Source organism: Pteronotus mesoamericanus, unplaced genomic scaffold (genome assembly GCF_021234165.1).
Source record: "Pteronotus mesoamericanus isolate MK-2021 breed Mesoamerican mustached bat unplaced genomic scaffold, CSHL_Meso_final contig_702, whole genome shotgun sequence".
Lineage (NCBI taxonomy): Eukaryota > Metazoa > Chordata > Mammalia > Chiroptera > Mormoopidae > Pteronotus > Pteronotus mesoamericanus.
This window is the reverse complement of record NW_026555239.1, coordinates 1,862,195-1,878,614: the sequence shown is the minus strand read 5'-3', so window position 1 is coordinate 1,878,614 and position 16,420 is coordinate 1,862,195. Positions and strand designations below refer to the sequence as shown.

The 16,420-nt window shown below is 53.5% G+C and overlaps 1 protein-coding gene across 2 annotated transcripts in view; it reads left to right on the top strand.

Moving 5' to 3' along the window:
- The window catches only part of MRTFA (myocardin related transcription factor A), a 142,315-nt gene that overhangs the window by 120,316 nt on the left and 5,579 nt on the right, over nt 1-16,420 (top strand). For both annotated transcript variants that reach the window (XM_054582420.1, XM_054582421.1), the window contains 8 exons: nt 3,049-3,104; nt 5,401-5,476; nt 6,334-6,495; nt 10,247-10,422; nt 10,829-10,960; nt 13,235-13,488; nt 13,724-13,895; nt 15,004-16,020. In XM_054582420.1, coding sequence (XP_054438395.1) covers nt 3,049-3,104; nt 5,401-5,476; nt 6,334-6,495; nt 10,247-10,422; nt 10,829-10,960; nt 13,235-13,488; nt 13,724-13,895; nt 15,004-16,020 — 2,045 coding nt within the window. The remainder of the gene's footprint in view (nt 1-3,048; nt 3,105-5,400; nt 5,477-6,333; nt 6,496-10,246; nt 10,423-10,828; nt 10,961-13,234; nt 13,489-13,723; nt 13,896-15,003; nt 16,021-16,420) is intronic.

The following is a 16,420-nucleotide window of genomic DNA, read 5'->3' as shown; positions in this document are numbered from 1 at the left end:
ATCTTAAATTCTTTTCTTGGTCCTCATTTCTGGTTCTCTTACCAGGCCCGGGCAGCTCTTAAATTTCTCTGGTCTTCACATTCCCCTCCAAGCTCATCTCCTGGTATCAGCACCGAAGGTTGCCCCTTAAGTTCCAGTGGGAGCCCCGGATTTTGAACCATGGCTTTCTGTGCCTGCGGTCACTTTGAACCCCTCTTCTGAGCCTTTCTTATACTTGTGTGTTGTTCAGTATTGTAGTTGAGTAGACCTTTCCACATCTCCTGCCCTCGGCCCCACCCCTAAGCAGTATGTGGAAATTGAAGCCTCCTTGCCCCTGCATCCAATAGGGTCGCTCATCTCTACTCTTTGAAGAAAGTAAGAAACCAACCCAGAGAAGTAGAAAAAACTCTGACCTGGGGGTGAGGCAGAGTTAGGATTACAACCTAACTCTGCCATTAGCTGGCTTTTCCTGCCCCTGAGCCCGTCCTTACCTGTAAAACAGAATATTACCTACCACATAGAATCTTTGGGAATATTAAATTCTCTACAACAGTGCCTGCCACACAAGTAGGCACTCAAAAATTAGCAATCTCTTCCTTGCTATTATATGAAAACTTCCTTGGCTCAGTGGAACCAAACAGGAAGTTACATACACTGCAGCCAGTTCACCCATCACTTATCTCCTCTAGTGTTGCATCATCATTCTTGTGCATGAAAGTGATACACTCCCCTTCCATCAAATTCTGGACTTCATGAGTTGTTTTTCCACAAGTTGGATTTGTGCCTTAGCCCTTGGGACAGCCAGCATAGGTTGTTTAGGCGGCAAGCCAGCTGGATTTTTAGACAGATGATGTGGACTGTGGTGTAGAAACTAGCTGACCTGTGTGGGAATCAAACCCATGATTGAACCCAGTCACTGTGTTTGATGACAGCAGCACCTTGAAGGCACCACTTGCTTCAGAGCACTTTTCTTGTTTGACTTATGGGAGAGTTTTGGAGGATGGACAGATTCTCACCCTCCAGAAGAAGAAAATGAGACCCCCAAAAAATAGTCCTATGCTGTGGCACACCAGCAGTCATGGGTAGAACCCAGGACAAGAACACGAATGCCCTGATTTTCTGTCTGAGACTTTTGTGAGGTTTTGAATCCTGATGACAGCCATCATTCGGGCTGTCCGTTTAGCTTAGCGCTCTACCACAGAATCCTCCAGTTTTCCTGTCACATGGATACCTTGTATCTGCTTCTTACGTGGTGTTCATTAATTCATTGAATGAATTGTGTGCTGGCTGCTCTAGGCACTGGGGATACTGTCAGAAATGAAAGAAATGGACAAAACCCCTGCCATGCCCTGATGAAGCTTCTGTTGGTAGAAGGCTGACCATAAACAAGTAAGGATGGATGCAGTATTACTATAAAGAATGTCAGCTGGTGATGAGTGCTATGGAGAAAAATAAGGCAGAAAGGAAGCTGGGGGTGGGATGGGGCAGACAATGAATTTTCTTTTTGATTCTTTGTACTTATTGTCTCATCAGTGTGATAAATTCTCCGAGGAGAGAGTGAGGCTATGAGTGCACTCCTTACTGGTCCGTCATGCCTAGTACAGATTCCTGCATATCAGGGCTTTCGGAGACTGATTTTGGAATTGAACCAGCCTTACGCAGTAGAAGCAGGTGCAGGGGCTGTCTGATTACCCACTGAGATGCCCAAGGCCTCCTCAGAGCAGAGCTGGGGTAGCGTGGATAGTGCCCTGGAATGCTCTGGTGGGTTGGGGAGGGAGCCCATGCTTTTTTTCCCCTTAGAGAGCATTTGTTAAATCTAGAGCTCCCCCTACTGTTAGAAGATGGGGTGGGCTCTCAACTGAACTTTAAGATAGTTTCTTTTTAATGCTAAGATTAAAATTAAATTAAATTAAAAAATAAGTATTACTGGGACATTTGGAGCTTTGCTCTGGGGCTGCTATTGCTGAGGCCCAGCCGCTCGCCCCTGGAGGGGGGTTGGGATGGAGGGAGGAAGTGCAAAGGCCCAGGCAGGATAGGGTCATATCTATCTCTTGCTACTTTTAGCGTCTCCCTACCACTGCACTCCTACCACAGCCGGCAGCCTAGTCAAAGTTATCTCCTCACACAGTTTCATAGCTGTTCTGAAATTCTAGGACAGCAGAAGTGAAACTAACCACTGTCTTATAAATTTCTCTCTTATTGTTATTGTTCCTCACTTGAATTGAGTCAGGCCTTCCCTCCTCTTATCCTCAGGGTGTCCCAACTCATCATTTGTCCCTATAGCTGAGTTTCTGACACAAAATTCTCATCCTGGTGCCATATTTGTAGAGGGTCCTGTTTTGGTTTCCCCACCCTCAGTGTTGTTTACTGAGATGAGAGCAGTGGTCCCCATGGTGCAGGCCCCAGGAGTCCCCTTGACAAGGACTTCAGTGAGCCTGCTTGTCAGCTGCTGGTTGTGTGTGCACACCACGGGCAAACATACAGTCACTTGGAAGTTCCTTTAGGCCTTAGAGATGAAATTCAAGTTAATTTTAGCAGCACTATTAATATCAGCTGAAATGAAGAAGGAAATTGCACCCAAGTAGATGTGTCTTTTTTTTTTTTGTTTAACTGCTCCCTGCAGTTTGGTCACTTTGTGGTTTCTCCTGAGGCTGCAGTCAGGTGGACCCACCATGCAACTCTCATCCTTCCGAGTCCCCGTCTCCCTGAGAGTAAGGTGAGGCCCAGCAGCTGTTCTTGAATGTTGGCTGATAATGAGGATTGTACCCTTGACAGTCTAGCTAATGGGTCCAGGATATTTTTTAAAGTTATATTTCACAGGTTCACTTTATAGAGCCCAAGTTTAGGTCAGTGACTACTCCCATTAGGAATAAATAACCAAAATTGGTTTAATGGGGTAGCTGAACCATAAAGATAATATGCTTACATGGGTGCCGCTTTCTTTATTTCAGCTGATATTAACCGTACTACTAAAATTAACTTGAATTTAAGATGTATTTTCCACAGTAAATTGTAGCAGTGTGCGTGATACTAAACAAAGTAATTATTTTGTGATTCTTCTCCCAACAGCTTTGAAAAGTCCAGCTGCATTTCATGAACAGAGAAGGAGCTTGGAGCGGGCCAGGGTAAGGCACTGTTGGCTCGAGAACTCTGAGGAGTGTCTGTCGTCAGAACCCCTTGCATTGCTGCTGCCGTTCCTTCCGTTCCTTCCCAGCACCCCTCCGGGCCAGCCCTTGCCCCACAGTTCTAAACAGAAAGCTCTGCCCTTTTCTGTTTCATCTCCACCCCCGCCATCTCCCAGAGTGATGATACGGAACATGGAACATGATCAGAGGAGTTTGCTCCTTTACTACGTTTAAGAGTATGTAGTGATCACTGAACCTCCTCTTGCTTTGGAGACCACTAGTATTTTCCCATTTTTAATTCCACCATAACCTTTTGTCGATGTTCGGACACAGATACCAACCGTGGTCCCTTCATGTCAGTGGCTACGCTGCCCACACCTCTTCAGGGTGGGCATTCACTGGCCTTCATGTGTCCTGAGCAGCCAGTGTCCATGTGAGGCTGTGGAAGCAGAAGCTGGGTGCCCCCTCTGAGCCCAGGTTCATGCTTTGCACCTGGCTTGCTGCCTGTCCCCCCCTTGGTTTCATTTCCCTCAGGAGCCTCAGGGGAATATTCTGCTGCCCAGTGCGGGCAGAGATCGGGAAGTTGCCAAAACACACTTCCCCCTGTCACTCCCTTTACTTTTGTCTTTCACATAAAAGACAAGGGAAGAGAATCTCCCAGAAGGAGGACCACAGACCGAGGAACCCTAAGACCCTCAGCTCTTTCCGGGACTGAAGTGTTTACCTCCAAGGCTTTTCTTACTGCCCTCTCTTTGAATTTATTTTTTAAAATGTTCTGAGGAAAATCACGATTAACTCTTAGAATGAACCAAAGCAATAACAAACTGCCCTGCGTTAGGGCCAGGAGTGCGGAGAGCACAGCGGGGGCGGAGAAGGAGTGGCCTTGCCTACACCCCGGCTCGTTGCCTGGCTGCTTCTCAAGCCAATTAGAGCAGCTACTGTTTTATTGGGCATTTTTATATATGAAAATAAATCATTTTCTTGTTTATGCTCATACCGGCCCTTATGAAGTAGGTGTTATTATCTTCATTTTATAGCTGCAGCTAAGAAAGTTTAAGTAATTTGTCCAGCCAGCAAGTGGTAAAGCTGGGACGCAAACCTTGGTCTATGGACTCCAGGTATTTTTTTAATTAATACTGTGTTCTGTCTTGGCTTTGGGCACTGCCCAGAACTTCAGGTGGCCTAGAAAATATGCCACCCTCTGAGGGCTGTGGAGACCTGCAGCATCTAACACCAGTTCTAGCATCTTCTACAGCAGCCAGAGCACTTTTTTTGCCCACTGCAGATGGGGTGATAGAACCAGCGCCCACCCCCACTGTAAACTACCTCCTAGAGAGCTCAGCACCACCCCAGGGCTGGCACAGGCTGCCCGGTCAGAGCCTGTGCAGCTGACAGGGGCCAGCAGAACAGAACCAGGTCTTTACCTTCATTGCATGCAGTGTACTGATACTTTATTTTCTGCCTTGCCTTGCCTTGCCTTGCCTTGCCTTGCCCTGCCCTGCCCTGCCCTGCCCTGCCCTGCCCTATCTCATCCTCTGCTGGTCTTGAACCACTGATAGGCCTGATGTATGGTTTGTGATTTTTCTGGTGCAGAGGTTAAGAGTCCAGGTTCTGGAGTCAGACAGATCTGGGGCCACATTATGTACATTATAACATGAGTGCCAGGCAGTAGGGTGGCTTCTGGGACTGTTGAAGAAATGGCTTACTTTGCCTGGAGTCTCAGAAATGAGGAAATGAGAACATTGGACTTTAAGGAACTGGAGCTATGACACCATGTATCAAAATTACTATTCTGCTAGGTAGTCATTCAAAATAAATGGAAAATGCTCATGAGATCATAAAAATTTTTTGAAACAAGATATAAAAAATTAATTCGGTATGATTACAACTACAAAATTAAATTGCCTTCTTCATGGAAGAATAATTATAAACAAATATGCCAAAATATTAACAGTGCATGATTAAACATTTTATTGTTGTTTTACTTTTTAATTTTCCATTTTCTTTGATGAACATATATTACTTTTAAGAGAGTAAAAGTAATAGATTTTTAAAAACATATATCAGTAGTTCGACCTCAGAATGATGATGGTCCTGACAGATGGATGGTGCCCTCCTCGGCAGTGCAGTCGGAAGCAGATGGGACCTCCTGGGGCCCCAGACCCCTGCCATCCCCAAGCTGAGGTCGTGGGTGCTACAGAGGTGACCAACAGCCACAGCTGCTTTTTGGTCCTGTCCATGCCATAAGCTTGTGACCTGTATTTGAGAGCTGCTTGGTGTGTTTTTTTTTCTATAGACAGAGGACTATCTGAAACGGAAGATTCGTTCCCGGCCAGAGAGATCGGAGCTGGTCAGGATGCACATTTTGGAAGGTGTGTTATCATGGAAATGCTTCCAAACCCTTGCTCTCTCACCGGTGTTCACCGTTTCAGCACCCACACTTCTTCTTCCCTTTCTTATCACTCCCATTTCTGGAGGTAGTGGGCAAGCCAGAGCCTCAGCACGGGGAACAGCAGTGCTGTGGCTGCCGTCACTGGGTTTTGGAAATTCCCGAAGAATCACAGTCGCATTCTGCTGGGTTGGCTTATACCCTTTTCTCCTGTGGCCTTGTGGTGGCCCTGGATCTCATCATGTCTTGATATAAAGTTCTTTCCTCTAAAACCTGTTTTTAAAATGCATTTGCTTTCTCTTTTTCATTCATTGATTAATTGATTCATTCATTCAATCAGCATTTACTTGAGCACCTGTGATGTACAAGTAAGATCATCCTAGACATAGCCCACCTGGTTCTAGCACATGCTGTTTTCTGCATTCTAGTTAAGGAAAGATTTTAGCTGCTGGAAGCACTGTGAATCTATCCATTTTTTGTTGTACTTTTGAACCATCTTTGGGGTTGGAAGAGAACTTTCCTGGTCTGAACCCCACAGTTTGCAGACAAAGACACAGAGGCCCAAAGCAGAGAGGTGCATTGCCCCCATAACCCAGAGAGCTTGAGGGAGAGTAGAGGCCACTGCATTTTGTGTGTGCCCGTGCACTGCCCACAGCAGGGGCCCCTTCTTCTGTCCTTGTGAGACTTTAAGCTGGGCCATTCTTTTCTGTTTGGGATGCATTATGCATTCTGATGGTCTTTGCTCCTCCCCCAGAGGGACGGAGGGGTGCTCTGGAGTTACCAGGGCAAAACCAGATCCATCCCTTCATCCTCCTGCACTCTATTCTCTCCCACGGGCAGAGACCTCGGCTGAGCCTTCCCTGCAGGCCAAGCAGCTGAAGCTAAAGAGAGCCAGACTGGCCGATGACCTCAACGAGAAGATTGCACAGAGACCTGGCCCCATGGAGCTGGTGGAGAAGAACATCCTGCCTGTGGAGTCCAGCTTGAAAGAAGCCATCATTGGTGAGGAGGCCCCAGATACCCTGTGTGGACCTGCCAGCCAGATGCAGGGGGAAGGCACTCTGGGTTTCTTGCCCTTTGACTTCCTGCTTTGACCTGGGGAACTGAGGTACCAAGTGTGAGGGCCTGATAAACAGGTTGTCTTAGCTGGGGTCAGCACCATGCCAAGATAGGTAGGTAAGTAGCAGAGAGGCCCTGTCTGCCTTCATCTCTGGGTTTATTCTTCTCTCACAGGGTAGATGGATGTCATTTGTGAACATGCAGAGATGCCAGAAATTAGAAATCTGGACCGCACTGTTTTTTGTTGGGTTTTTTTTTAGTGAAATCTCTTTTTGGAGCCTGGCACTTTCTACAGATACTTCTCTTTTGAAATACTGATTGATCCTAGTAGTGTGCTAGGTGCTAGGACCACAGCCCCACTTGGCAGGCCAAGCCCCTTGTCCTTAGAGAGCTCACACCTAGGAGCAGACACAGGTTCGAGTGAGCATGTACACTCAGACCAGCAACTCTCCAGAAGTCTTTGCTGACACAGGCAGCTAACATAAGTAGAAGCAAGAACCGTGCTGGAGGGGGCATGCCGAGAGGGCCAGCCCAACCCTGACAATGGGGTGCAGTGTCAGAGGAGGTAGCAGCCAAGACTGGGGCTGTAGGGTGAGTCGAAAGTAAAGTGCATGCATGAGAGAGAGGCAGAATGAGACATGGAGCTAGAAAGGGGGGTTGTCAAGACTTGAGATGGGAGGTGGGCAGAGTCCCAGGCGGGCTGGCCTTCATGGGCCACGGTCAAGTGGTCAGGTACAGTTCTCTTAGATTTTTGGTAAGTGTTGGTACAGACATGTCTCCTTTGCAACAGTGGGCCCAGAATCTGAACGCAGAAAAAGCTGTGTTCCTGTTCTCAGGAGGTAGCCGTGCCTTCAGGGGAAGGAGGCCCAGCTGCTCCCACCACACTAATCAGATGTTGGGCATGGTGCAAAAGGGAAACCTCAGGAGTGGATCCCAAAGCATGGCGCGTTGTGCCCTGAGCCCTGGGTCAGAGGAGACTGTGTACTGCAGGCAGGGGTTTGACAGGGCAGGAGGCAGCCACCATGCTGGAGGCGGGCATACCCTGGGCCCCTGAGAGCCCTTGTCATTCACTGCTCTGCCCTGGCCTCCATCCCATCTCATCTCCCTGCTTGCCTACCCAGATCCTCACCACACTGCACAACAGCCCCTGGTTTACAGGCCAGCGTTTGGGCCAAGGTCAGTTCTCGATCCTCTGGCCAGCCAAAATGTGATCGGTGCTGGCGGAGAGTTGGCAGTGTGCCGCGCCCTGCGTGAAGTCCTGCAGTTACAAAGATGAATGAACTATGATGCTTCCCTCAAAGAATTCAGTCTGACGGGTTTTAAAGACTGATGTATAAACAAGCGATTTCCAAATCTGGCCCCTGAGCAGATGCTACTATTGTATAGCAGAAAGGCCATGGCCCTGTGACATAGCCAAGTCACCTGGATTGCAGGACAAGAGACCCGGCATAGTCCTTGGCACCTGGGGAGACTCGTAGAAGGGCTGCTGTTGTTAGCAATAACATTCATTACAGACCAGGTGGCAGGACTGTGGTGGACGGCACAGAATAGTGGGCTGTGTCAGGTGCAGGGGAAGCGCTGCCGAGATAGGTCTCTCTCAGGGACGGGGACAGGGGCAGTGGCTGGAGAAGCACCACAGATGATATGGCACATTTTGGGTCAGCCTGAAGGCTGAATCACATTGTAAAGTGGAGAAGGACATTCCAGACAGAGGGGACAGCAGAAGCCATGGCCTGGAGGCCTGGCAGAGCACGGCTCATTTCAGGCCTGGAAGTAGTTCAGTTTGGCTACGGAGAAAAAGAAGCACTTGCCAGCAAAGGGCAGATCATGTGGGTCAAGGCAAGAGCAGGGGGTAAGGAAGTGGTGATGGCAAATGTGGTCCATTTGTTGAAGACGTGAGGAGAGAAGGAAAAGGGAGATGGTGGGTTAGGACGGGTTTTTCGGCTGGGAGAAGTGGAGCAGCTGTGGGCTGAGAGGGAGGAGTGGGGGCGAGGTCGGGAGATGCAAGGTGAAGGGAAGGGAGCTGAGGCAGTTCTGAAGCCCGAGAGAAGGGGGCCAGGGCAGGGACTTTCCTTATCTCCCACAGTCGCCTGCACGCACGCCCTTTTCTGCAGGCCACCCCCATCTGATCTGTGAGATCATTTCAAGGCCCTCTCTTCCAGAGTCTTCTCTAAGCTACTCTTCAGTGTCCCCTCAGTGTGTTTCCCTCTAGCGGAGCATGCATTGTGCTCCAGGGCAACCAGACCACAAACTCCCAGAGGGCAGCGACCGTGTCTCTGTCGCTCCACATCCTGCACTCAGCCCACACCTGGCCAGAGTAGAGAGAAACAGACCGCAGTGGCCCTGGTCTGGTCCAGTCCTTGGGCTTCTTCAGTGTGGCCAGCAGCTTCCTTGGGTGGGATGGACTCAAAGGGTGGAGCTGCAGCTCTTCCATCCTGGACCCATTGTGTGGCTGCTGCCTCACAGTAGATCCCTTTACTGGGGGTGAGAGATCACAGGAGCAAATCTAGGTGTGTGATTGTCATGAAGTCCACAGGGGTCAGCAACCTCCATTCCCTTTGTGCACGGCATGCCTGGCTCCGTCACTGCAGTCAGCTGGTGGAGGGACAGACTCGTGGGCCCCCTTCCCAGGCCCCAGGGAGGAGAGAGCCTCAGGTCATGGCCCTGGAAGGGAAGAGTCTGCTGGGAGAGTCACTGGCTTATTCTTGTTCCTTTTCTGTGGTCATCCCACCACAGCAGATTTCCCCAGGTTTGGCCAGCAGCTCACCTGTGGACCGTGGTCACTGCCTTAGTTCCTCCTGGGTGGGCAGCAGCCTGGTGCAGAGCATCTTTCCCCGACGGTGCTGAGGTGGTGCTGGTGACATGGGCCATTTGAAATACTCTACTTGTCCCTGTCACCATCCTTCCTTTTCTCTGAATCCTGGGATTCACCTCGGGACCCTGCTTCTCCTGCCTCTCCCTCCCAGCCTGACCCCAGCCCACAGGGAGGCACCCAGCCCAGGGCGGGGCAGACCCTTAGGATGGGTTTTCTCCAGGTGGTCTTAGGTCTCCGAGAGTCACTAAAGGGAGGTCACCATTTTTCCAATGGTCCTGTTTCACTTGGGCGGGCAAGTGTCCCTTTTCCAAGAGCCTCCTTGGACTGTTCCTGGCTGTTGTTCAGGCAGCCAGCAGGGGAGCCACACTCCCAAGGCTGTAACCTGTGCCCCGCCCGTCCCTCTCCACTGACTCCAAGCCCCCACTGCAGGGCCCACAAGCTTCTGGGGAAGAGGAGAGTTTTGTGCAACCATAGGAGGGAAGTGAAGTACCTTTAACAGCAGGGAGAGCAAGGCAGAAGAGGTAGCAAGTTGGAGGGAGGGAGGGGAGAACTTTCAAGACTGGCCGCAGTGTAAAGTTAAACCCAAGAAGTGAGAGATCAGGCCTTTCCTAGCCCAGGGGAGCACTTCAGTGGCCTAGTAGGGCTCTTCCCAGTCTTCATTTCAGAGTCGTGAGGATGAGCTTTCCTAGAGCTCTTTTGGACCCACAAAGCAGGTTGGCTACTGGTCTCCCTGCTCCTGTCTGCCACTGGGCTGGGGTGTGGGGACTGAAGGGGCTGAGGGGCAGGCACTTTGCTGGGACAGCCTCTGGGTGGTGAGCAGACCCCTCTTCCCCTTCCCTGGGGCCCGAGGTGGAGTCTCACGCTGGCTTTGGCTTTCAGTGGGCCAGGTGAATTACCCGAAGGTAGCGGACAGCTCTTCTTTCGATGAGGACAGCAGCGATGCCTTATCCCCTGAGCAGCCTGCCAGCCATGAGTCCCAGGGCTCAGTGCCATCGCCCCTGGAAGCCCGAGTCAGCGAGCCACTGCCCAGTGCCACCTCTGTGTCCCCCACTCAGGTGAGCTGGTTTGCTCTGCATGTTTCCCATGCTCTTACGTGCCCCGGACTTGTTGGAGCTGCCCCGTTTGAGGCCCCTCGCTTGGACAAGGCGAGACAAGGAAGTAGGAGGGGTGTTTCCCTGGTAGCTCAAGAGCTGGCTGCTTGAGGGAGGGGAGGTGTCAGCAGCAGGTGCCCACTACAGCCAGCCTGTGGTCCCAGGGGGAGGACATTGGGCCGCCTGTGGTTCATAAGTCTCCTTGGCCCACCCCATGTGATCTTTTCACCACCCTCTGTCTTTCCCTTTGCCCCCTGACAGTGATGGTATCCAAGGAAGTGACTGCCACCTACCTCCAGGCAGGGCAGGACTAGGATGCCCTGCCATCTGGAGATGGCCACGCCCTCCTTACTTCCCCCTTCTCTCTCAGGTTGTGTCTCAGCTCCCAGTGGGCCCAGATTCTGGAGAAACGCTTTTCCTGGCAGAGCAGCCTGCCCTGCCTCCCAGCCTCACCAACGGAACCACGGTGCCCACTGCCAAGCCCACCCCCACGCTCATTAAGGTACTGCTCCTCTGCTGACTGCTCTTCCCTCCCTGTGCCCCTCTGAGCCTGGCTGTGACTTCATCCCCTTGTGGGGAAAACTGCAGGGACTGGGGGTGCATATCTCTGCTCCCTAGGTGAGGGCTTAGCAGAGGTCACTGAGGTGATGTTGAGGTGCTTCTGAGGATACTGGCTGTCACAGTGAGAGCCCCCCTTCACCGAGCACAGCATGCCAGGCTCTGGAGTGGGCTTGCTGAACTTTAATTTCTGGCCTCCCTGTGAGGCCCTGAAGGGCCCTGCTCCCCCAGTGACAAAGCTGGAAAGTGAAAGTGATGAGCCCAAGGTCACTCAGCTGGCAGTGATGGGTGTTTGTTGTTTTCTCCCTTAAGGCCTGACCTGAAATACCTGAAAGGGCAAGCCCATGAGACACCTATTGGGGACTTTGTTTGGGGGACACTGTGCTGGGCACTATGAGCCGCTCTCTGGTCCCCACCGCCCTGCAGAGCCTCTGCCACCAGCGTCTCTGATGCCCGTAGTCTGTGCTCCTGCTGGGCAGGCTCCCTTCCCTCCTGCCCCTACTTGCTCCCCTGTCTGGTCTCATTCTCTAGTCCCCCTGACATACCCTGCCCTGGTTGGGAGTCTCTGGCCATCCATGGGACTCTGCTCCTGTCACTCACAGCCTGGGCGCTGGCCAGGTTCCTGTTCCCTCACCTTAGCTGAGCCCTTGCTGTGCCCCTGGGTGCTGCGTGTTCCTGCGGCCCCCTGATGTCCTCCTGGGTGGGCCTGCCTTGCTTGCTGTGAGGCTTCCCGAGTCCCGGAAGCAGCAGCCAGCACCTCTGGCCTGGTCGCCAGCCCTCCAGGGTGTTTTGCTGGCTCTGGGCTGCTCCCTCATCCTGACTGGCCACAGATGTCATCATTTCCCCCCAAAACTCCTCCCTCAGAGTGCTCCTCGTCCTGTGACCCCTGCCTTCCTTTGACCACCACACACTCGAAAGTGTATGTGTTTGTCTTCACTTCTTCTCCCTGGGTAGGGCCTCAGCCTCCGCGGGCTGGCTTCGCAGCCTTGCAGTGAACCCTCCTCAAGGGTCCCAAACTCCCACCCTAGCTGCCTGCAACGCCCCCCTTGGGTTGTGCTTCTCTTTCCATTCTTGCTTTCCCTTGCCTTCCTCTGTGGCTGCTCTTCCCTCGGCTCCCTCTGCTCCTCCCTCTCAGTGGGGTTCTCCCCCGTTCCCTCTTCAGCCTCCATCCTCCGTCCCTTTGGGCCCCACTGCTTGCTCTGCAGCCTTGCTCTTGGTCCTCTCCGTGGGCCCATCTCCATGCACCTGGGCGCTCTGCCAGCTCTGTTGTCTTCTTGCTCTTTCCATGCTCCTTAGCAAAACCAGAACCTCTTCCTGACTCCCACAGAGCGACCGCCACTGTCACAGTCGCCAAAGCTCAAAGCTGTAAGCTCTTGAACTGCTCACCTGCCGTGTGTTTCTGTTGTCCACTCTTCGCTAGTCCGTCTACCCAGACCTTTGCTGTGGTCCCCATTGCCACCTGGTCAGGACCCCAGCTGATCCCACACCAAGTCTCCACCCTTCTGCCTGTCCTTCTTGGCTCTAAAACTTCTAGGCTGTCCACAGTCCTTGCCTGGCATACCCATGCTGACTCCTGCCCTTGTCCAGCTCTGCCCTTCTTGACCAAACACAGGCCTCCCGTGCATGACCTGCTACCCTTCTTGGTCAGCTGGGTCCTTAGTGTGCCAGTTAGGGGTCTTTGAGGCCCATTTGGTGAAGGAACAGAGCTTTTGGAGTCCTGGGTTTGGGTCCCAGATCCCTCACGTGGTGAGATCAAGCTCGCTATGTGGCCTCTCAGCCTGTTTCCTCATTTTCAAGTAGACTTGCTAGTTGCTGTCCAGGCAGGGTTCTTGCACGTGTGACACGGTCTCTGTAAAGGACCTGGTGTGGATGGCACAAGCTCCAGAAACCAAGTATTTTAACCTTCTTATCATGTTCACTCTCTCCTCAGTATGACAGTGACATCTGCTTTTGGTCTATTTCCCCTTAGCCTGGAAGCTTCCCCCTCCGTCAGTCTTTGCCCTCTCCTTGGAACACTTCTGGGCACTGATAAGGCCTCTGCTTTTGGATGGGTACGGTCCAGTAGGGGGAGAGGCAGGGCTAGGCAGTGTGGGTGACGTTGCCTCCTCAGAAGCTACTCTACTTCAATAGCTTGGCCACCAGTCTCCCACTTGGGGGCCTCTCTCTTAAGAGGCCCAGGACTGTCCCCTGATAGCTCCTCTGTCTTCTGTGCCCTCAGCAAAGCCAACCCAAGTCTGCAAGTGAGAAGTTGCAGCGCAGCAAGAAAGCCAAGGAACTGAAGCCAAAGGTGAAGAAGCTCAAGTATCACCAGTACATCCCTCCGGACCAAAAGCAGGACAAGGGCGCGCCCCCCATGGACTCGTCCTATGCCAAGATCCTGCAGCAGCAGCAGCTCTTCCTGCAGCTGCAGATCCTCAACCAGCAGCAGCAGCAGCACTATAACTACCAGACCATCCTGCCAGCCCCGCCAAAGTAGGAGCCCGCCACAATCCCCACCCCTCTCCGTGTCGGTACCCAAAGACAGGCAGATGCCAGCCAGGTGTGGGATGGGTGAACCCCAGTCTTCAAGGATCCTTTGTCTGGATCCTGCAGGAATAGTCTCCCATGCAGGGCCTGTGGCAGACACCTCATCCCACGCCATCTCTCCCTGACCCTGGGGGAAAGGGAGGAGGCTTGGTGGGTGGTCATTCCGGCCTTTTTTTCTCAGGCCGGCAAGTGAGGCTCTGGGAAGTGGAGGGGCCCCCCCGATACGCAGCCTTTCCACTACCAGTACCGGCTCCAGCTCAAGTGCCCCAGGGCCCAGCGGGCTGGCACGTCAGAACAGCACCTCACTCACTGGCAAGCCGGGGACCCTGCCTGCCAACCTGGATGACATGAAGGTAGGTGGTCGCCCGAGTTAGGAAAAGCGGCCAGCTCAGGACCCATGGTCATGCAGAGCAGAGCTCCAGGTTTTGGTCTCCAGCAGAAGCACCTGGAATCTGTTCCAAGGCCTGCCTGGCCCTGCTCATTGGTGATATCAGCCTTGTAATCGTGGTCATTAGCGTTAACGACATCAGCTAGCATCTGTCCAGGGCCTTGGGGCTTACCCAGCCCTTGTAAACGTCTTCCCTTCCTCGGCCTCCGAAGTGCAGTGTGGGGAACGGAGGGTGCCCCCCCCCCCCCCACCGACTTAAGGACGAGCTGGCAAAGACGTTCAGGGTGGAGGTCTGCCTGGTGGGAGAGCCAGGATTCAGACTGGGGGCTGTCCACTTCAGCACACCCACCTTTTCCTCTCTGCCCCCCGCCGCACCCCCCCCCCCCCGCCACACTCCTCCCACACCCCTACCTGCTGGACAAGTGCTGAATCCCCCTGGGAAGGGAGTGGCCTATGCTCTTATCCTGGGGCCTTGGGGGGGTAGGTCGTGTTGGGGCCCAGCCTATTTCATCTACCTGGATCAGAAGATATAATGGATCAAATTTTCCCTTGAGAGTTTGTCCTCTGAACAAACTCTCCTGGTCCCACTTGACTGCAGCAACACACAGATATCTCACTGGGACATGTGGGCATAGACGTCAGAGTCTGAATGTAGCTCCTAATTCTGCTGCTCATTAGCTCTGTGGTCTTGAAGAAGTTATTTTTCTTCTGTGAGCCTAATTTTTGTGTCTGTTAAATCCAGTCAGTTCCTTAAGTATTTATTGAGCACCAGGCCTCATGCTAGGGCAGGGGACAGCTGAGGTCATGTTCTGCCCAGACACGGGGGTGGGAGCATTTTGACTAGGCCACTGCTATGCTGAGGACACAGAAAGACAGGAGACTGGGCCTGGGGGGCACACATCTTGCCCTTCAGGGCTGTGGGAGGGTTGAAGGGTGGATGTGTGTGAAGTGGCCAGTGAGCCCTGAATGGACGAGGCCTAACAGACACAAGAGCTTGTCCTGCCCTGGCTGCCCTCTTGCCTGGACCCAGTTCCCTTCATCCCCTGCCGCCCTGACTCTCTGCCCCTTTGCAGGTGGCAGAGCTAAAGCAGGAGCTGAAGTTGCGGTCACTGCCTGTCTCAGGCACCAAGACAGACCTGATCGAGCGCCTGCGTGCCTACCAAGAACAAGTCAGCCCTGCCCCAGGAGCCCCCAAGGTCCCTGCTGCCACCTCCATCCTGCCCAAGGCTGGCGAGGTGGTAGTGGCCTTCCCCGCAGCCCGACTAAGCACGGGGCCTGCCCTGGTGGCAGCAGGCCTGGCCCCAGCAGAGGTGGTAGTGGCCACAGTGACCAGCAATGGCGTGGTGAAATTTGGCAGCACAGGTTCCACACCTCCCGTGTCTCCTACTCCCTCAGAGCGTTCACTGCTCAGCACGGGCGACGAGAACTCCACGCCCGGGGACACCTTTGGCGAGATGGTGACATCACCACTGACCCAGCTCAGCCTGCAGGCCTCACCACTGCAGATCATCGTCAAGGAGGAGGGTCCCCGGGCTGGGTCCTGCTGTGTGAGCCCTGGGGTGCGGGCAGAGCTAGAGGGGCGTGACAAGGACCAGATGCTGCAGGAAAAGGACAAGCAGATCGAGGAGCTGACCCGCATGCTCCGGCAGAAGCAGCAGCTGGTGGAATGGCTCAGGCTGCAGCTGGAGCAGGAGAAGCGTGCTCAGCAGCCTACGCTGGCCCCTGTCCCCGCCCCCACCCCTCTTGGCGTCCCAGTGAAGCAAGAGAATAGCTTCTCCAGCTGCCAGCTGAGCCAGCAGCCCCTGGGCCCTGCTCCCCCCTTCAGCCCCAGCCTGGCAGCCCCCACTGCCCATCACGTCGACACTTGTGCCCTGGTGCCCCCTGCGGTGGCGGTGAAGCAGGAAGCCGCGCTGCCCGAGCCGGAGCCAGCCCCCGCACCCCAGCTGCTTCTGGGCCCACCGGGCCCCGGCCTCGCCAAGGGGGTCACGCCTCCCACCATCATCACTGACTCCACAGGGACCCACCTTGTCCTCACCGTGACCAATACGAATGCAGACAGCCCTGGCCTGGCCAGCGGGAGCCCTCAGCAGGTACCTGGATGTGGGAGAGGGTAGAGGACACCGGAGTGTGTGAAGGTGCTTCTAATGACAGCCCCTGTGTACAAGGAGCCCCCAGAGCTGGGCAGGTTAGGCTTGCTTCCTTTAAACTTCGCTTCAACCCTTCAAAATGAGAAATTGCCATCCCCACGTCACCAAACAGGGTATTAAGACCTGGGACTGTTAAAGTACCTGTTCGTGACCCCACAGCTGTGAGGGTGGAGCCGTCAGTGGCCACACACCTCCTCTGGCTGTTGATGTTGGAACATTTCTGTACCCCAGCAAAGGGCTCCAGAGCAGCCCCCACCCAGGCCAGGCCCACTCCTGCCTCTGCTCCATGGGTGTGGGATGAGGACCCAGCAAGGGGCAGGGAGAGGCTGTAGGCTCAGCTCTC